A 21,499-nucleotide genomic window follows, 5' to 3' on the forward strand; every position below is an offset into this window, starting at 1 on the left:
TTGTACTTTTAGAAGCGCAAAATAATACACGGAGTAGAGTGCGAAATACTGATGCTTCGCAGGCCTTTGTAAAATTCAAAATCCCAAGAAAATATTTCTTTATTCAGCCTAAGTTTTTAATTCATGATTAAATTTAAATCGTACTTTGACAGGTTCCTTCTTCAAATGACTGTCCAATACACTTTTTTCCACCACCAGACGGGTTGGGATTTGTGCATGATCTGGTTCGAACTTTCTTATTTCCACCACACAGTCTAGCTCCGCAGCCACTCCACTGACTCCAGGGCGACCAATTACCATCCACTACAAAGAAAACGGCTATCATTAGCAAATGGAGTCTCGTAGAGGCAGCCACTTAAGTCCGAAGGTCGAGCCTTCCGAAATATGGGTAACAAAACATATATTCCCGACTGTAAAATCAGCCTTGCTTCTTTTACTCGACACTTGCCGTATTTATTCAATTAAACGCCGCAGATGGAAGCAAAACTACCAATAAACACCGCCCTCGAATAAACGCCGCGCCTCATCAGAAAAATGCCGCGTTTACACGAGGGTAATAAGAAAAAACTCGGTACAACTTGGTAATTTACACCATCCAGACATTTACGATTATATGTCAACAAAATAAGAGAGACATTGAAACCGTTAAATTATTTACATAATATTTACAAACGATTTACAGTAACTGTTGTCAGTGATTTCAAAAAAAAAGTGATGTCAAAATAAACGCCGCCCTGAATAAACGCCGCACCGGAAACGCTAAAAATTTAATAAACGCCGTGCCGTTTAATCTAATAAATACGATAAGTTTTCTATAATTTAGAACCAATGCAGCCTTATGAAAGCAACAACGAGACAGCAGAATGCGTAAACGCCACTTGAGCTAAAGGAGAGCCCTGATTAAAAAAGAAAGTTTATTAATTAAAAATCACGACCACCCTCGTTCCCAGGGTTCTCTCTTTTGCTTCAGAGAACCCTGGGAACGAGGTTGGCTCATTACAACGGAACTTAGTCCATTCAACCCTTCGATCTTTGAAGCTTCAACTGACCATGTTTTTCTGGGATGAGATACTTCTGGAGGTCGTCTTTGCTTTTCCCAATCCAACAATTGCACTTGAAAATGAAACTCGGTCCATTTGTACGATCATCTACAGTAACGACAACCTGTGAAATCAAGAGGTACCTATTTGAGTAATTCTATTCTTTAGTTAATTCGCTTATTATAAGTAAATTTGAGAAGAAAACAATTTCTTGTTTGAAGGAAGACGTAATCGAGTAATTATAGTAATTATAATATGCAGTTGCTGTGATACTGTTTACAGGAGTTCTTTACTTCTGGACGTCCATGAAAAGACACTTATCATTTTTCCTCGCAGCCTTTAATTAACTAGTCATAGTTGAGAGTTTACAAACCCTTTGCTACCTTCCGTTTTCCATGTTCAGCATTCGAATGACATTTCATTTATATACAACTAGTTTGGGTAATCCTTCGTTTATCCCGGGAAAATGCAAGTACACTTTACTAAGGTTCGAAAAGGAATTTATGCGTTTTCGGCTCTGCATTAGTATTTATAGCGGATAAATTCGGAAAGATTTGCTTCTCACCTTCTCTAAGAACCAATCTGTCGATATCAGTCCTTTAGTATCCTTTCGAATACTGATCTTTAATGGGTTCCCAATGTTTGGAGAGTAAACGTTAAAGGGCATCGTGCTAAAACGAAAAAAATTACCATCTGAGACAGCCCTCCCATTGAAGTAGAAGAATCTGGAAGATATCTTTCATAATTCGGCTTAATGCTTCATGGAAAACAGACAAGAAAGGAAAAGATAAGTTTTGTACCGTACTGCAGACGAAGCAATATCGTAATGTTCTTAAATCTGATAATAGAGTTATGAAAAATGTAAAATTGTTTGTTTAAATTTCATCCAATGGAATACTTAGTTATCTCTAATAACACCAAAGAATATTTTTCATGGGATGTCAGTTTTTGAAATTTGACTGTTATTTTCTCAGGTTCTCGTAAGAAATTTTCTTCGGTGTTATTACAATTACAGATAACTGATAACATCTATCTACAGCCCTTCAAAAATGTAAAAAGAATGCGATATTGTTTACATTATTCTGATATAAGGTTTTTGTCCACTGAAAATTGAAATTACTCATACAATTTCCTGACGATTTCTGTCTTAATTTCTCATGTTTTTTCTTTATAAATCATTAATGGGTTTTTAAAGGGGAAATATCATATGGCGCATTTTCCGACAAACCTTCCTTTCGTAAACTTCGTTCCCAGTTCCACTTCTCCATGTTCTCCTGTCTCTCCAATCAATTTCAAAAACACACGGGATGGAGTTCCAGATTTAGTCACAGAGCCAGTAGTAACGTCGACATAATACAAAATCCCTATGATGGAAATAAATAAATCTCAGCTCTTAGATGGTATTTATTAGCGCTTTAAGCAAATTTTTCCAAATTTTTTCATAAATAAACATTCCCACATGAGTGCGTAGGACTCAGTAGCTTGTAGCTTTACATTGGCATTTGCATTCTGTTGCTCGTTCGCGTTTAGAGCTTGTCGTTTCTAAGGACGCCAGGAATTTCACCGATAAAGTTTTACTGTTTTGGTTCTAGATTTACCATTTGTTTGCATTTGTGCTTATGTCTACTTGGCTCGCGTTTTCTTTGGATTAGCCTTATATTTGGATTACCAATCTTTGCCATTCAAAACCCTTCCTTGGGATGTGTTGGTACCGCAGCTAGGAGTTGTCTTTAGGTGAAATTTTTCTGGTAACAAAGCTCTTGTAAAGTTAGTGCTTGCCACGTTAGCGACTGCAGTATTGTTCTATTTCCATGGGCTTCATAGGAATTTCAAACTTATACGTTCGTACCGGTATCCTGGGAAGGGCTTCCCCATAATGGCTAATACGGGCAGTCTCTAGATTACAAAGGCACCTTAATCAAGCCTTTTGGTATAAAGAGGATTCTAGGGAAAAGAACAACTAAAGGTAAAGGAGGATTTCAAGAGTTACAGCTCATGAAAGGGCAAATAAGTCTGTATTCCCGTATTTAAAAGGGCCTACCGCAACATGATGAACTGTTGAACAAATAAAAGTGTTCAACATATTTTAGGGTGAAGCGCGATGTTCTCCTGAGAGATCGTTTATCAGCCTTATTCCAAGAGACCAGTTAAGGTATAGGGTTCGTTAGTATAGGTATGCGAAAGAAGTATCATTTACAGTGGTGGTTTAATGAAAGGTTACCTTTTCTTCCAAAAATGCTGGTACATGAAAAGTTATGGAGTTGTAGCTTGGGGTGAAAACTTATTCAAATTCATGAACAATCTCCTGCCTTCCCAATCGCTAAAAGTCCTTTATGTTATAACTAACACTACTTTAACTAATAAAACAAAAAGGGTTGATGGAGCGTGCCTGGAGCATCGAGCAAGCCAAAGGGGCTAAGTTATAAGAACATATGTACTTACTGTCACTTGGAAACTCGCACTTGGACATTAAGGCTTCAACTTCAGTATGCCATAGTGGAGTTGTAAAAATGTAGAATTCGTCCATCACTCCAGAGAAAAATTCTGCATCCTTTCCAGGAAGTTTTCCAACAGTCACCGTTGCACTCCATGGCACGTGCGCCTGTTTGACTATGTTCTTTGTTGAAGTAAAAATCTTAACACTGTCGACAAATATTTTCACTTTTCCCAGTCCTCCATTGTAAACAACAGCTAAGTGAGTCCAGATACCTATTAAAATAATAATAATAATAATAATAATAATAATAATAATAATGATAATAATAATAATAATAATGATAATAATAATAATAATAATAATAATAATAATAATAACTAAGTTCAACTGATGGACTATGGATGAGAAAAAAAGAAAAGAAATGAAAAATAAAGCAAAAATCCCGAACACACACCGTATTCGAAATGGGAGACTCAATAATACATCTTGTTTCATTTTCTTAGATGAATGACGATAAGACCTAAAATGTCTACACAGTGGCCAGGTTCCCTTCCGTCAACTCAACTGACGTCAAATTGAAAAGTTATACCGCAGAGGTGGTTTTAGGGTTATGAAAATGTAATTTGCATGGCCAGTTAATTCTTATAATTCGTATTTTGTATGAAAGCGTTAATACAATGAGCAGGATACAGTAAGGTATTAATATTGAATTTGTTAAAACGAAATTATAAAGAGCGTTCATTATGATTACGTGAAAGCTGTATAAAACCAGGAGCTTTAAAGGCCGAATATATAGTACGTTGTAGGTAGAAAAGGCTTAACTGACCTGCAGGCACAGCAGGCTCAGTAGTAATGTCAAAAATAACCTTTCCATTAGATGAGGTATGCAGCCAGTGGACTACTGCGTTTGGTGAGCCAATCGACTTTACACTGAGATGATGTGAACCCTTATTTCCGACACTTCCATATATGGTATTTCTGCGCTCATTGCTCACAAGACGAATCCAAACAGAGATGGACATGGCATCCTTGCTTTCACTGTCAAGTTTAATTCCATCTAACTCAATATAACCTTGTCCTTTTACCATCTCTATGCCCTTACGGCAATTACGACTGTATGTATTCGGCGTCATTTGTCCTACAATTGTTCCGTCAATGCCCATCGCGGAGTTTCCAATAATTTTCATTCCTTGAATGTTATCAAATGTTAAGTAGACGGCCGGTCCGGAGCCTGGTGGCGAAGAAACATACTCGCTTAGACTAAGGGATAATTACGTCACTAAAGCGATGATGAATGAAACCCCATTTCTGATTTTGATTGATTTCAGTTTTTATAAGAACTTGATCATGACACTGATGAAAAAGATCGCAATTAATTTTAGGAAACGGTTTAACTACTCAGGTGATCATAGAGGCTTTTGCTCGGATTGGTTTAGGAATACGTCACATTCCGTAATAATCATCTCGTCCAAAGCGTTTGTAGCAATCTCTAATGATCTGATGACTCAATTTACGAGATCGAGCTTTTAATCCATGATCATGAAATGCATCAGAAGTGACCATCAAATGAAATCTAGTAGCACACACCTTTACCTAAAATTAGGGGTGTGTAAATATTGATTAAACAATATATAAATCGAGCCAGATTTTTTTGCCTGTTAACAATAAGTTAAACATAAATCAAATCAAATCAACTTACTATCTATTGGATATTCACACTTTTCCATCAATTTCTTTACTTGAGACTCGTCTCTTACTTCGTCGAAAATATAAAACTCATCTAGGTACCCTTGAAGGTACATTCCTGTATCACCACCTGAGGAATCAAGGTACCTTCCTATCATCACTTTCTGGCCCCACGATATTTGGTTCACCTTGCCAACTTGATCCGTTGTTAAGACCTTTTGGCCGTTGACAAATATTTTCAGTTTTCCTTTGCTTCCATCATAAACGGCGCCAATGTGGGTCCAAGAACCTGAAATGTTTTTATAAGCGTGGTCAGTGTAGTAGATCTCACAGGTACTTTCAGGGCTAAATGAATCTGACAGAAACTAGTTTCTTGATATTTATCGGTATCTTCTAGGTTGCATCTGTCTTGACTATCTTATCTTACGTCTCCGAATTTCCCGTGTCCTTTTCCCCTTTTTTATTTTTGCCTCTGTCTATCTTCCATCCTCTGTCTATCGACCATCTTATCGTACGTTTAGGAACCTGCCTTTGAGTTTCCCCGTATCCTTTTCTTTTTTATGTTTGTCCATGAAGTGTTGCATTGAAAAAGTACACATTCACTGCACATATTTTTGATTTTTTTTAAATATACTATTGACTTTTCAGATTTTCCACCTTTATAAAAGCGTTTCGTGTGAGTTCTCTCCACAATTGTAAATCTGCCTTTTATGATTGCCGTACCAACACATACCTATTTCAAAAGCACTCTTTTATATCTAGCCGAATTTTCGAAAACATACCTCAAAATGGACCAGAATATTCGCACAGAAAGCTGGCGATAGCCAGCTTTCTGGTCACTGCGGTGAGAAAAAACATAGGGGGCTTGCTGTCCTGGTTGGTATCATTGGCAAGTTCAGTCCCTGAGCTAACTCGCCATGGGTTGGAAAGGGGCCTCCATGTCAATCCCTAGGGGGGGGGGAGGGTGCTGCAAAAGCGTTGTACCTTCCGTTAGTCCTGGTCTGGGAGAGTCAGTGCACTAGTCATGTCTGCCTTTAGTTTGTCATGTCAAATTCTTGTAACGTTTGAGGCCCATTAGCCAATGAAAGCATTCCCCTCAAGCACGTGCTAGGCTAGGGGGGGGGGGGGTAAGAAGTCAGGGGGGGTCATTTAACCTTGAATTCTCTGCTTAGAACTTGCTTAAGTCTCAAGCGTCCTCCGTCATTCAGGGCCTTTAAGCAGCTAGAGTGTATGGACAAGTCCAGACTGTCTTTTTGATGGACTTGAATGTTTCTTTTGCTAATCAGGAAGAGTCACCTTATGAGAACCATGGGTAAGAGCTGAGTTTCTTGGCGATATTTACTTTAGTTGAGTCAGTTTAAGGTGTGTGGACTCCTGTTGTCCGATGGTACGGTTTTCATAAATCCGGCTAGATATATACTAGAACGAATAAAACATTTTTGGGTTCACTCTAAAACTAAACTTCAAGGTAAAACAACTTAATCAGTCAATTGTGCATGATTACAGAATGATTTGAGCGTATTAAGGTACATTCACTCGCCAGTATACTGCAATACCAAAGAGCTGGGATGTAAAGCTTCTCAAGGTTTTCTCGTAATCTAGAATTTTCTTTGGTTGAAAATTTATGAAATTACGATTTTGTCTGTTTTATTTTATTCATTTTCTTTCCATACTTTCCTTCCATGACAGTAATGCCAAATATTAATAGTGCAGTTTTCAAATCATGACGCAATTACTACCAACCGATTGCAGTTTCAGACACTGAGCTAAAAATTTTTCATCCACATCATTGATTTAATAACACGATGATTAAAAACTCTTACGAAATGAAACATTAGAAAGGAAAGCAGAACAGCGGCAAAGCTGAGGTTAAATCTTGAATGGTGAAAAATTGATAACAGTACCTGGTATAATGACCGCCTCCGTCTGAACATTAAATATATTTCCTGCTCCGCCTTCAAGAGCATACAGCCAACGGATGTACCCATTAGAAGAACCATATTTGGCATTAACCTCTAGCCGCTGAGCAACACCGCCTCCCACGCATGCGTAGATGACGTTGGTATGACTCAAGGTTTCTATTTTGACCCAGGTGATCAGACTCATCTCCTTCTTTATCAGCTTGCCGAGCTTAGCGGGGCTTACGTTCAGGTCACCATTTTTAAAATAGAGACCAAATCCACAAACGGGGCCCAAATGCTGCATGGTTACCTGACCCTCAAGCACTCCTTCAATGCCATTTTTCGATTCGTCAATGACAAATTTACCGTTTACATTGCTAAAGCTAAAATGGAGTATGGGTTCTAAAAGAAAAGATTAATATACAATAGATTAGGAATTTATTCATAGCCCGGTTCTTAAAAGGCTGATTAGTGCTAATTGAAGATTAAATGTTTAAATCCATTATTGCATCTAGCTACCTAAACATTGTTGAGAGTATCAATTTTTTAGTATAGGTAATAACATGATTTGTAGTGATATTTGGCATAAATACCACTAGTGATATTTCGAAATTGTAATACGCAATTCCACGAGCCATCAGGCGAGTGAAATTTGAGACAATTTTGAAATATCACACGTGGTATTCATGCCAGATATCACGTACAAATCATGCTATTATTTGTTTATACTACTGCCCACAAAAGGTTTGTAATTTTCACATGTAAGTATTTCAAATTAAGCTGAAATACCAGTGCTCTAAGCCAATGAAATTGCAGATCAAATTGCAAATCGAGAGCAAATTTCAAATCAAATTTGCAGAGCAAAAAAATCACAAATCAAATTTCTATCATCTAGTAGTATAGGTATCATAATGATCTCGGAGTAAAATATCAGTATTTAAAATTTGGCTAAGCCTCGAGTTAATGAAACGTAACTACCTACGAGTAACCAGGCTCCGGAAATTAGAAAATACGTTTCAGTATGCGTTAGGTGACGCGCTTGCTCGCTGGAGAGGCAAGGGAAGTTAGTAGCCTTTGAAAGTAGACGTATTTCAGGTTGTCATGTACGGAGAGAAGAGGCGAGAATACGTCAGCGCATATTGCAGGCTAAGGCAGGGGTAAACTTATGTCGCAAATATTTCTGTCCATCACTTACGCAGGAGACATGGCGAGTGCGAGGGCTCATAAATCTGTTTACAGCCAGTCAATAGATAGACACATTACTTAGAGCAATCTAGGATACCAAATTAGGGCCCTGTTTGTGGCCAAGGATTTCCTATTCACGGCCATGAAACATTTAAGCCTTTCAATCCATTCCTCAGAACAACAATAAAATAAAATAAATAAATACATAAATAAATAAATAAATAAAGGTATCTGCTATTCACGATTAAGGTATTTGCAATATAACTTCATTTCTAAAAATTTCTAGGGATTATTCTACCTTTGTTGCTTGAAAACAATGACAATCTCGGTAAAGCATTTTCCATTTGTGCATGCAGCTCAGTAGAAAGTTTTGTGATATTATTATCATGCAGAGGTCTTCTTTTATTTACTGAAAGGAACAGGCACATGCGTTGGGGAAAAACAAATATGATTAATATTAACAAATGAACCTTTACTCATGTAGGTCATCAGCTGTAGAAAGCGTCTGTTATGTAACCAATCAAATTTCACTCGTCATTCGTGAATTTCGCAAATTGAGTATCACTGGGTCTAAGTTAGAGACTTTTAACATCGTGCCTGAAATGAATTCATAAGTACATTAACGGAAGCTTCGCTCTTAGGTTTGGCTAAACCTATACACTAGAGTCGGTCTTTGAGTTCGTTTTGTTTTAGAGATGCGTGCGTGAACTCACATTCCATGTCTTTTCAAAGCTCATGGTCATGCAATTCCAAGAGTAATCTATAACGTATAAAAAGATGACCGTTGGTCCTTCAATTGATGTTTTCTCAACTAAGGCTGCGTGCAAACGGATGCAACAACTCCCAACAATGTTGGGACCTGCAGTGCATCGTGGGAAGGATACAACCCATAAGTCTTTGTAAACCATGCGTAATGAGCGTGCGCAGCTCCAACAATGTTGGAAGAGCTATGCAAACGGATCCAACATTGTTGCCCTACGCTTCGGCGATCACGGAACAAAAGAAATGTTGGGAGTTGTTGGCTGAAAAGTTTGACCGGTTTCAAACTTTGCGCAACAACACGCAACAACATCCAACAACATGCAACAGGGTGTGCAAACGGACGCAACATTTAACATCCAACAATGTTGGGAGTTGTTGGTCAACAATGTTGCGTCCGTTTGCACCCAGCCAAACTTTTCAGACAACAACTCCCAACATTTCTTTTGTTCCGTGATCGCCTAAGCGTAGCGCAACAATGTTTCCATTTGCACAGCTCTTCCAACATTTTTGGGGCCACGCACGCGCATTACGAACGGTTTACAAAGACTTATGGGTTGTATCCTTCCCACGATGCACTGCAGGTTCCAACGTTGATGGGAGTTGTTGCATCCTTTTGCACACCACTGCCAACACGCATGCAACAACTCCCAGCATTGTTGGCGCAACAACGTTGGGAGATGTTGCGCCCGTTTGCACGCAGCCTAATGGACAAAATAAACAGTCCTCTAAAAGCAAATACTGCACAGGAGACTAAAATCAGTTACAAATATTAATCACAAATATTAGCCATTAGATCTACACTTACATGAATTAGAACTTGCGGATATTTTAAGCGTAAAAACCGCTATAAAGATACTCTGCAATTTCACACGCACTCCCCCTTTTCTTTTCCGAGAAAACAGGTGTAGTTCCTGCAGGCTTAATCTTTTTTTCAAGTCAAATACTAAATCATTTTATCTACAGTTAGTTAAAGAGTAAATTCCACTCTTAGTTATTGTAGTTTAGAAACATAGCAAGGTAGGATCTTGCAGTGCAAACGTACCTTTAGGTGTAACAAGCAGATCCGACTGAGACGCATCACTTCCATTATTCACCTTCTGCGGCGGTCTGGGATCTGATTGTGGGGCGAAGATAAATTGAGGACCCCCTGGTTCAGGCGTGCTCGATTGATGCAGTTCATTTTGCTCTGGGCCTCCATTGTAGTTGTTATTGTAGTAAAGCTGGGAATGTTGTTGGGGACCATATTCTTTTGTTTCCATGTAGAGCGGCTGTTGATATTGTGTGGCGCCATTGTAGAAAGCTTGAGAAGATACTAAAGAAAGTGGATAAATAAAAGGATTAGTCAATCAAAATCAACCAATTAATCAATCAATCAGTTGATCCTACCAATATATCTACCATGTATCTGTCACTCGTTCGGTCGGTTAGTCTATCCTATGATCTGTCTGTTTCTCTGTCTGTTGGACTAATTTATAAAAAACTGATTTTTTTGGTAAGTAAATTTTTTTATAGTACTTTCAATGAAAGTATTTGTTTCTGTTTTTAAAAATAAGAGTGTGATGTAAAGAGTTTTTGTCATTATGAAATTACCGTTTTCATTCAATCAATTAATCAATCAATCAATCAATCAATCAACCAATTTCACTGTCTGTCTGTCTGTCTATTCATCTTTCAATCTACCTATTAGTTCTACAATTCCTCACAAGCTAAAAAAGAATGTAAGACAGTCATTTAACAATTATTGGATGAGGTTGTGTATCATCTGAAGAATTATGGAGATATCGGAGGATGTTAATCGACCTCGGCGGATAACATCCTCAGAGATCTCAATAATTCTTCATATGGTACGAAAGCCGAATTCAATAATTGTTTTATTGTCCATTCAAAATTATTCCTAGCTTAAAAACAAGCTAAACCATGGTTACCTCCATCCCTACTAAGTTCATCTTCAGTTGCCTGTTAATACGTTTATCGGCAAGTTTAAGAGATAAACGGTCTTTTAGTACTGCAAATCTTCTCCAAATAGCCATTACTTTAGCTTATAGTTCGCCTATTTCTTCCTTGTGAAACGACTGAAATGGCGGTTCCTCCATTTTGTACTCATTACCAAAAGAACTCAACCTCGTCCCCAGGTCTTCTCGGTTATCTGTTCAATAATCTGGCATTTGGCATGCTGCACAGTTGATGTCATTTTTCAGATAACGCAAAATTCTTCCAAATTTGGTCGACAGAAGTTGGTTATGATAAATTATGCATGGGATTTTAGCCAATCAGAAACGGACAAATGTTTTGAATGAATAATGATTTTTATGGTGGACCCTGCGAGCAGAGTCTCCTTCGATCTTCCTAGATAAGTTATCTACGAAGATCGAAGAAGACTCTGCTCGCAGGGTGTAATTTTTATTACTAACTGGTTGTCTCCCTGGCATTGCAATGTGGTTAGAATGTTTGAGCTAAACCGTTTTTTTTTTTAATTCGGCAGTTGCAGCTAATCACTGTAGCTTGGGGGCAACCCCTAGGGTTTCTCAACTTTGTTCCTTGTGAAACTAGCCTTCTCGATTTCTTTCCATTACTAAATGTGTCCAAAGAATGACGCTTTCTTTACTATAAGAACATTTCATTACTTAACTATCCCGAGCTGATCATGAGGATTCCTACCTGATTTTACAGCAATTTTTTTAGTTTTTTATTTGCAGGTATTTTTTTTCCTTTTACTCTTCGTCTGGTCAATAACTATTTAATTTTTGATTATAGTTACCAACCTAAAGTAAATAGGTTAATGAGCACCAGAGTTAGCCAGGTACTTCTGACTCTGAATTCATCCATCATGGCTATGTACTGCGAGCCGGAAATGACGGAGTCGGCAGCCGATAACCTAAAGAAATGGTTGAAGAACATCGTTTACATTAGTTTATGCAGTCAAAACTCCTCTGCCTAGTTTTAGTTGTTCAAAAGGTCGATTAGCTTTAAGAGAGCGTTAAGTTTTCATCACGGTTTCTTACTTTTTCTTTTGTTCAAAAGCATTTTCTCAGTTAATTTTCTCTGTTCCTAAATTAAGTTCACTTAATTAGAAGAAACTGAATTCGCTTTATACGCGTTGCATATCTGGTTTCAAATTTGGCATAACCCTGGGTAAACCCAGCTTTGAACAATTCAGCCCAGAAAACACATACCAAAGGGACACGAGCCAAGGATCGGCACGAGCCAAGGATCGGCACGAGCCAAGGGTCTGCCGTTATGAAGTTGTAATAGAGTTAGACGGAGGAAGGTCCTTATACTTTGGAAACCCGGATGGGAACTGTCCGTAATTGAATGGAAACAGGCCCTCCTGTTAGATTCCGTGTTGGCCTTAGGAGTTAAGGAGCCAACATGGGGCCCGCGCAGTTTCTCATGATCTGAAGTTGCGAAAATATAATCAGCACCAGAGAATTTATAATTTTGTTTTGAACGTCTCGCTTCCTTTCCTTTCTAATATTTCTGCAGTTAGCTAAAAGTGCTAAATACAGAATAAATATAAAATGAAACATCCTTGTTTAATCACATGTAAATCTTTATCTTCCTTCATCGAAGACTAGACGTGGCGAATGGACTAAGCGATTAGTTGCCAGACCCAAAAGATCGAGGCATTTGCAACAATTAATAATGCTTTCACGCGCGCACGTACTCTGTCCGCTCTTTTAGGTTTAGACTGTAAGCTACTGTACCCGCGTCATAGTAGTAAGTTGTTTAACAAATAATTATCGAACACTAGCTTACCCTTTTGGAAATTTCTGTGATGACTTAAAAAGTTGCTGCTTTAATTGCCTGCGGGCAGTGATTGAGTCATACACTCGTAGTAACACAAACCATGACAAACGGTAAGCATAAGTTATAATATTCAAAGTTCTGGACGTTCTGCAGTTGGCAAACGATTAAGCTTTTTTCGCGGTAGAAAACTTGCCAGTGCCACAAAAAGCAAAAGGCTCATCCTCCGTGAAGTTCCGGTCTGTGACTAAAAAAACACAACCAAACACTGTCCAAGGGAAGGAAAAATACGCCGCAAAAATAACTTTAAACTCACGACGGTGATTTTTGCTTGAAACACTTGCACGGACGTTTGTAATGTTCCGCCTCTCAATCTGATGTTCTCAGTGGTTCGTAGAGGTTATAGAGACGAGGATTACTGAAAACGGGTTTAAATTTTATCTTTGAGAGCCAAATTCTATACTCGGTATAATTAAGAAAACGGTACGCTCTTGAATTACATAAAAAATTTCACGGTGACCTCTATTAAGAGCCGTATTAAATAGATGCAAAATCTCACCTCCAAAGCCTTACGTGCGACTGAAATCAACACTGGGAGCGAATTCCTCCACTACACATGAATCATACTCCCTAGTTTTCGAAACCGTTCTTTCTCCAATCACATGCCTTTTTATGAGCAGATCGCCTTCTAAACTTTAATGTTTTGCAATGGGCGTATTAAGATTACGCCGAAGAAAATCGTGCAGACGGCAAATGAAAGAGTGACCCAGAATTAGTACAAGGATTTGTGGTATTAAGAAAAAAGAAATTAAAGAGAATACAAACAAAGGAAGTACTTGCCTGAAAAGATTTTGCTCGTGATCTGACCGAGGTTGATGACCAGGGAGAGAAGGAAGAATTACTGGGGTAAATACCTCAATATACCTACTTAACCCTGACACCGCCCTATAACCTTGTTGGCTAGATTTGCAATACCTGGTAACGATCAGAACAAAGGGTCTAATCACACCCCATCCATCATCGCTTTAATTGACAAAGAAAATTCCCACCCGCGAAATTTCGCCAATGCGAATTTTCATTCTGGCGAAATTTCGCCAGTGGCGAACTTTCATCGAGTTTTCGCGAGAACAAAAGACGAAATTTGGCGAATTTCGCTTTCATTAATTTTGCACAGAACTGTTGTACATAAACAGCTCCAGCCAGGCGCAATCAAACTGTATATAGGATTATTGGGTAAGGTTTTGGATTTGTCCAGAGCATCCATTACCTGTTCGGCTGGATAGGAGTATCGCAGACTCTAGGAACCAGATTGCGAAAGCCATCTGTTCGTTTGCTCGATCCTTAAGTCAACACTTCAAAAGAATTTCAGTTCCTTTTTCTTAGCTTGCTAGAATTGCTTTTTCTGGTCAATCAATAAAGGGAGTAAGCCAGTTGCTCACTTCGAAGCATTCTTACCTTACACCGAAAAGTCTTTGTTATCAACCATCACGATAATTGCTCGTTTGAGTAAAGTGGTCACAGGGCTTTCGAAAGAACTTTAAAGGGTGGTCACAAGACAACGGAAGCTAGCTGAGGAACGAATAGGAAGAGAAGCGCCATGCTGAGAGAGTTCGTTGACATGACCGTTGTCTCGGACACTTCGCATACCGTCAGCCGGCCCTGCTGCTTAAAAAATATTCGCAGGATCAGCCAGACACCAAAGAAGCTGCACTAAGAGAAACTAACTCAAGCAAGCATCTAAGACTGTCGGTACCGGTCAGGACGACAAGACTATCTCTATTCTAGTTTTATAAGCTTACTTTGGTTTTCATTAACTACTTTTGATTTTCGAAAGTCTAGAACAGCAGCTCAATTAGGAAGAAGACCTACGTAGCACAGCTTCACGTGCTATCCGCATTAATCCTATCGAACGAGCAAATGGCCTTCAGCTACATATCGTGTACAATTGTATTTACGTATTAAACTGCCATGTGTAAATAAGAACAAAAGGCACGAGATTCTGCTACTGGAAAGTTTTGATTCGGAGCACTAAAAATGGGAAGTTAAACGTGCATGGCTATGTTTAGCCTCCCACGCAGGCGTTTTAGGGGAACCTGTATTTCGTCCCTCCCCACAAGGGGGAGGGAAGAAATACGAGCTCCCCTAAAAACCCCTGCGTGGGAGGCTAGGCTATGTATGGACTGAGATAGGTGTATTTTCTCCCTCACATAACATAATTTGGGCCGCGAAGTTCATTGTGTTGCTCGAGGGCCTCCACAAACAGTATTAACTGGAGAGAACGGCAACATTTATGCCTTCAACATTAATTATTAAATATAGAAAATAATATTATTAAAATTTTCTCTCCTCTTTTTTGCCAGTCTATAAGTTTTCAATTATCTAATTTCTTTCATTCTTTCAGTGGTTGTTTTTGCGTGTTCGCTCGTCTCCCTTACACAACTGCTTTGAATTCCTCTTTTGACCGTCACTCTTCGAAGAACAATGCTTATAAACTAAGATTAAATCTGCCTTACAGGTAGAAAAGGGAATTTTACCTTATTCTGGCGAAGTGGAAAACACGTTTTCCGTGTTCAAAATTCTTTATGAATGTTCCATTACTTGGCAATAGTTTTCAAGCGTTTTGTCTGTAGACAAAATGAAGTTCATTCGAACATGTAGTGTGAAGAACTCCGATAAATAGTTAAATTGCTGGTTATTGATGCTTGAACAGGTCCTCTGTCAATTTCAAATGGATTTTGAATGGAATTGGGGTTTGTCTGTGTTTTAACACAATTATGTCTTCAAACAATAAAATCGCGTTCTCAGACCAAACTAGATTCGGTCCCTTCGGGATTTTTCCGGTCCGGTCTAAGCGGTCCAGTCTAAGCGGTCCCTTCGGGATTTTCTGTCTTTACGTCATCCTAACCGCTTCGTACTTGCGGGTGCAAACAATAGAAACGCTATCATTACTTACCGATTCCTTGCGGCCCCTGTTCAAGCAAATCGAGATTTTTTCTGTCATACTGACTGTATATTTCAACTGTAAGTCGCTTTCCTTAATACATGCGCGAGTTAGTAGAGTGCCTCCCCGGCATTTAGCTTTCTGGGCGAAATCCCAGTGGGGCCAATAATGTCATAGGATGAATTGCTATGAATTATGCTAAACAAGAGGTTTTCTATAAAAGATCGAGAATAGAATGAAACACCAGGCAAGATTGAAGCGCATTTCTAGATGTAGATAAACTCTTTTCAAACTGACAAAAGTAGCGTCAAGGTCAGCGCGGTCCCATAGCTGACCGTGTCCCTTTAAATAACTGGCCCTTAGTATAAGGCCCCACGGGAAACCAGCTGTTTTTTTTTTTTTATCTCAAGTCATGATGTTTCCCAAAGACTGACTTACATTAACTGTATAATACAACGCGATGTTTTGACATCCATTGAAGACGCTATTTGAAGCACATTCAGTCCTTTACAATGAGTACCGATCAACTATGTAAAATGAATTACACTGATTAAAATATCACAACCATACTCTGTTCTTCTAGGACAATAAGCTTAAATTCTACATCCAACACTCCTGTAGAAAATCGTTGCACCTCTTTTCTATTCCTAAGACCCCTCCGCCTAGACCTCCTGATGCGGCATCACCCGATTCAATCTTCCAAAAACTCGTTTTTCCATGTTTTCAGCTTGCGTATTGCTTTTCCTAAACACCAGTTGAATAAACGCAACACGAAACTGTCTTATTCTTACACAGTATATAATTGGGTTTAAGATCGAGTTGAAAATTGCCACAATTATGCCTGCAAAAAGGGCGATGTATGCTAAATTGACTGATTTGATGACAGACTTTGATATTAGCGTTCGTGCTAATATTAAAGGTAAATAACACAGTATTAAAAAGATAAGTACTGTTGTTGTCAGTTTAAAAGCTTTTTTCTCCTTTAAGAATTTCTCTCTGGCTTCCAACGATACTTGCTGGGCAGCGATTTCTTTTTGATGCCAACGTGTTTCGTAGTAAAGCACGATTTGACAGTAGAAGATAATGGCCATGCATAAAAACATGGTACTATTGTCAACAGTAAGATAAAGGTTATTATCAGCGAAAGATAAAGGCACTGTTAATAGAATGACTGTAATCCACAGGAGAACGGACAAAAAAGTGAGGCGATTCTCGGTGACGATGGTTTCGTACTGCAGGGGATGTTTAATGGCAATATACCTCTCTACGTTCATCATGGCCAGGTGAGAGAGTGATGCAATACCTAATACCCTTAAAGCGATTCTTGATAACAGTGTTCTTATACAGTACGTACTAGAGGTGTTTCCTTGCAGTTCTGCGGTCACCCAAGAGACAAAAAGAGGTTGGCCAATCACTCCCATTATCCCATCAGTAGAGGACAAACAGGCGATCGCTAAATTAGACTTGGTTTTTACTCGGTGCTTGGTTTTCACAGCGATTATGATCAGGGCATTTAGAGCAAATGTAATAGGAGAAATAATGATGCTGTTGACGGTTATGAAGACAAGCCAGGCGTAGGCCTCCGGGGTAGTATGATCCAGAGATCCTTACAAGATGGCCTGATCACATCCATGAACAGTCCTCGCCGCGTCTGAGGCTGAACTTGAATTCATATCTTTTCTTTAGCTTGGCTTGATCAAGTTTATTTTTTGTAGCTATGGCACAACTAACTGTTGGGGCGACAATCTATGACTCGCTTTTATGTGCTTTCAAGGATTACTTTTCTAGCAGGTATTGATGAATACAGCACAAATGGCGGCAAATTAATCTTTTTCAAGGTCCTGATCGTCGTTAATGGAAGGATTTCTCCATTATAAGCAGAAATATGGTTTTAATTGCATCTAAATCTAAGATTCGCCAATCGAGTTGGACGGGGAATTATATAAGATTTTTTATTTAAAGACGTTAATCCATGAAGGCTAACGAACCAATCAAACAAAGCTGCGACAGAGCTTTCCTGGGATTTGTAACTTCAAGTCGGTTTGTGTGAACTATCCATTAAATTAAGTGATAGCAAAACTTGATCTTTTTAGAGCGGTTCTCACTTGACTGTCGAAAGGGATTGGTTTTGGTTTTGGTTTTGGTTTTGGTTTTACTACGCCCTTTGGTTGGCTAGTGTATTGACTTTGGTTTTGGTTTTACGACAGTCAAGTGAAAACCGCTCTAATAAGCCCCTGCTAGGTGTTTGGTGAAACGTTTTTTGCACAAACTAAATATGACTAAAGTTGAGTTAATTGATTTTGCAAATGACAACAGTAGACAATTTTTATAATTTTTGCAATTTTTACTAGGTAATAATTTGACAATTAATACGCTGAAGTAGGCGTAGTTCAAAATTCAAGCCTTTTTTTGAAGACAATTGTTGGTATCCGTTAAAAATCACTGTAAACGACAATTAACAAATGGCATTCATCTATGCTAAAAATCAAGCCTTGTCTCACAAAATTCTAATAGTTGCGTAATTTATTCCACTAAAAAATGGTGAAAATTATTAAAAGGAGATTTCCACGATATTCAAAATCGAATATGGTTTATATTTTTTTTTTACAAGGACAAGAGTCATACATCAGGTAAGTCAATGAGATACGGCAACTTTCAAAAACTATTCTGTGCATTCTGCTTATGTGCAGCTGTGAATTTACATGTACGTCCCCACGACTCACGCAAAACGGTGAACCTTTACATACCCTTTACGATACTTGACATAGTATGTGAGGCAGCACTTGAATTTATATCCGTCTTTTCACTTCCCTGGTTTATTCAGTGAATTTGTATTTTGTAGGTTTGAGGTACGAATGTGTTAGATGTAGCTAATTATCGCTCTTAGGATTATCTTTTATACTTGAGCTTGTGTTCCTCTAAAATAATTAAACTGGAGATTTTTACGATATTAGTAACAATATTTTTATATTTGCTTCTAAAAATAAAATTCATCAAATAAGTTAGATAAGGGATTACGGGGAAGATAAAAGGAAAGACAGTAATTGTTTCGGCATCGAGCTGTCAATTTATTTATCATGCAAGGGCAAGTTACATTTAACAATCGCTTGCTACATACTTCATCAAGCAATAATATTGTTTGTCTGTAATCAACATTTGAAAGAGACGCCTTTTCGTAGAACGTTACAATAAGAAGCCAGAGTTTTCACCGCAAGACTGGATAGAACTATATCTACCTATAACTACACAAATATGGCTATAACTAGAAATACGTTTATCGCAGTGACCTCGCGACGCTGATAACGGGCCAGAAGAAAGAGCAAAAGGGAAAAAATGTAACTAATAAAAATTGCTTCAGCGAGAGTCGAACATCGGACCATCAGCACATAAGGTAGATTCCTAGACCACTACGCCACGTTACCAAACGTGTTTTCCTCACCGATAGTTTATTATATTTGAGCATTTTCCTGTGAAACTCTGCCTGACATATCCTGTTAGAAGCTGGCGGAGCTTTATTTATCATGAATTTAAAAATACATTTGATCAAAAATTAGCTTAATCGCCTATTTTGAAGCTTGTTTGCATTATTTCCAGAAAAAAAAAAAAAAAAAAAACATTCACCATCGGGTTCAACGGCCCGAGCGATGTGTCATGGCTTGCGCAAAGCAAGATTTTGACGATAAAAGCCAAACTGAAAGGCACTTCCGACGAACAAACATATCCCTCGACCTAAGCCGTAAGATCGTCTGCTAAGTGAGACTCAGTGACACATGTTCTTTTATCTCAATTTTCGTCCTTTATTTATTTATTTGAAGCTACTGCCCCATATTGCTTCAATATTCTCTGAAAAATACTTTTGCCATCGTCGAACCTTATCGACAAAAGCATTTTTTGATCACACAAACGGCCGCAACAACTGTCAAAAGAACGGACCGTTCTTCTCGCTGGAGTGGAGTTTCCTTCGGTGGTAAATCTCCCTCGGCGAGGATTTCCAGCCACTTGTTGATTAGAACGTTTTTGTGTTTGCTGTTCTCTTTCATTTGCCTGTGAAACTGGTTGCGATTCACCGATAGTGACATCATTTGACAGAATGAATAAAGTATTATAGTGCAGCATGAAATTTGCGATCATTCGTACTTGAAGTCGTGTTCCCTGGTAACCCTGAAATGCAACTTGACGTCATACTGGATGACGCCAACTGCGGACATCCAAGAGATATATAGAAACATTTCCAACTCGAGTTTTCGCCTGGCTGTGCAATCCACGCGATAGGCGCGCTGAGCGCGCGACTAGTTAGTAAATTTTAAAGAGCCTTGAACGACCCAAAAGATTCCGCGTGCGCAACGCAAGGAAGGCTATCAGCATTAGTGCAACTAACATTAGTATTTAGCAAATTAGTGAATAGCAATTTTCGCGCGTTTTGATTGGCTCCCGTAACTCGGATATCCTTGGCTATTCACTGTTTTGCGACCGGAGCCAAGATGGCGTCTCGTATTAAGACATTTTCAGTAGATGAAATTTGAGCACGGAAGTTTTTCTTCTGACTGGGATTCTCAGCATGGGAAACGACAGTGGCAAAAGGTACTCGGCTATGACTCCAGCGAGCTTTAACATGGAAAGATATGTGGAATCGAAAGACAATGACAAAGCAGATGCCGAAAGACACTATTTAGCAGAGACATTGAAGACCGACATTCTTATAGCTTCTAAACTGAAGAGAGCGTTGGAAATTGACGGTCGGGTAAAGGGATGCGGAGCGAGTGTTGCAGAAATGCCAAAGCGATTGAGCCAGGTTGACTCAAACATTGGGATTCCTGGAATTAGTGAAATCGATGATTGTGTTTTTAGTTGAGAAACAGACGGAGGGCTTCAAAAACACCTTGACCTTTAAGGTTAGGTTGGTCGCTTGCACAAGGAGTCACAGTTTGACCTCATCAAACGCTAGCTAGTAGGCCAATTTGGTAACCAGGAGGCTGTAAAGGTCACTTTTTAAAATGTATTCTAAAAGCACGTCTGCAGAGTAGAAGAGTTAACATGTTAACATGGGAGTCCCCATGGCATGCGTGTTAAACCTATTCAGACAGGGGTTGGCTGTTAGCGAGCGGGAGGCCCTTCCTCGCTAAAAGCAGAATAACTCCAAAACCGTTCAAGCTAGGGCCAATTTAGCCTGAAATTCATCCGATTGCTTCGAGTCGTTTACTCCTCTCAACAACGTCTGAATCGACCGGCCGTTAATGCCGTCCAGTGACGTCACTCACTACCCGAAAACCGGGTAGTGATTTTGATTGGTTGATTGTCTAAACGTTCACATAATTATGTATAATTATGAAAAATTTAGCGGGATTGTCGCTTGATATTCAGCGGATCGCATCCCCGACATTCTTTCGTTTAGTTCAAACATTTCGATAAGCTTAATCTTTATCTTAAACTAATTAAGCAAAATTGTCCTTGTCTTCAAAACTGAAATGCTAAATTGAACTGCGAATGAAGAATCATTGCGGAGAGTCGGTAGGTTTTTTATTTAGAGCCGCTTTGTGGTTTCGGCCGCCGGTGATTTTGTTTACACGAAGTTTTCCGAGACCAATGTTATAATTCGACCTTCTTGCTATTTTTACTGTCAAGTGTAGTGATTCTGTTAGCTTTTCTTTCTTGTCTCCTTTTTTTTTTCTTCGTTTAAGGACCAAATAGCTTCTTTTCAATTACAGCAAATCATTGTGTTTTTGAACTAAGTGTTTGGTGTGTGTGTTTATTTCATGTACATGACATGAAGTCAATACTTAGTGAATGTTTCTGGCCTCCATCA

The 21,499-nt window shown here is 38.8% G+C and overlaps 1 protein-coding gene across 1 annotated transcript in view; it reads right to left on the minus strand.

Annotated features, from left to right (window-relative positions):
- The window catches only part of LOC140922344 (uncharacterized), a 45,874-nt gene that overhangs the window by 23,466 nt on the left and 909 nt on the right, over window positions 1-21,499 (minus strand). Inside the window, exons 2-11 of the mRNA XM_073372335.1 lie at window positions 11,774-11,886; window positions 10,054-10,323; window positions 7,068-7,466; window positions 5,177-5,452; window positions 4,304-4,708; window positions 3,483-3,749; window positions 2,269-2,404; window positions 1,606-1,711; window positions 1,050-1,164; window positions 145-303 (exon numbers count right to left, since the gene is read on the minus strand). Coding sequence (XP_073228436.1) covers window positions 145-303; window positions 1,050-1,164; window positions 1,606-1,711; window positions 2,269-2,404; window positions 3,483-3,749; window positions 4,304-4,708; window positions 5,177-5,452; window positions 7,068-7,466; window positions 10,054-10,323; window positions 11,774-11,886 — 2,246 coding nt within the window. The remainder of the gene's footprint in view (window positions 1-144; window positions 304-1,049; window positions 1,165-1,605; window positions 1,712-2,268; window positions 2,405-3,482; window positions 3,750-4,303; window positions 4,709-5,176; window positions 5,453-7,067; window positions 7,467-10,053; window positions 10,324-11,773; window positions 11,887-21,499) is intronic.

This window comes from Porites lutea, chromosome 13 (genome assembly GCF_958299795.1).
Source record: "Porites lutea chromosome 13, jaPorLute2.1, whole genome shotgun sequence".
In the NCBI taxonomy this organism is placed as follows: domain Eukaryota; kingdom Metazoa; phylum Cnidaria; class Anthozoa; order Scleractinia; family Poritidae; genus Porites; species Porites lutea.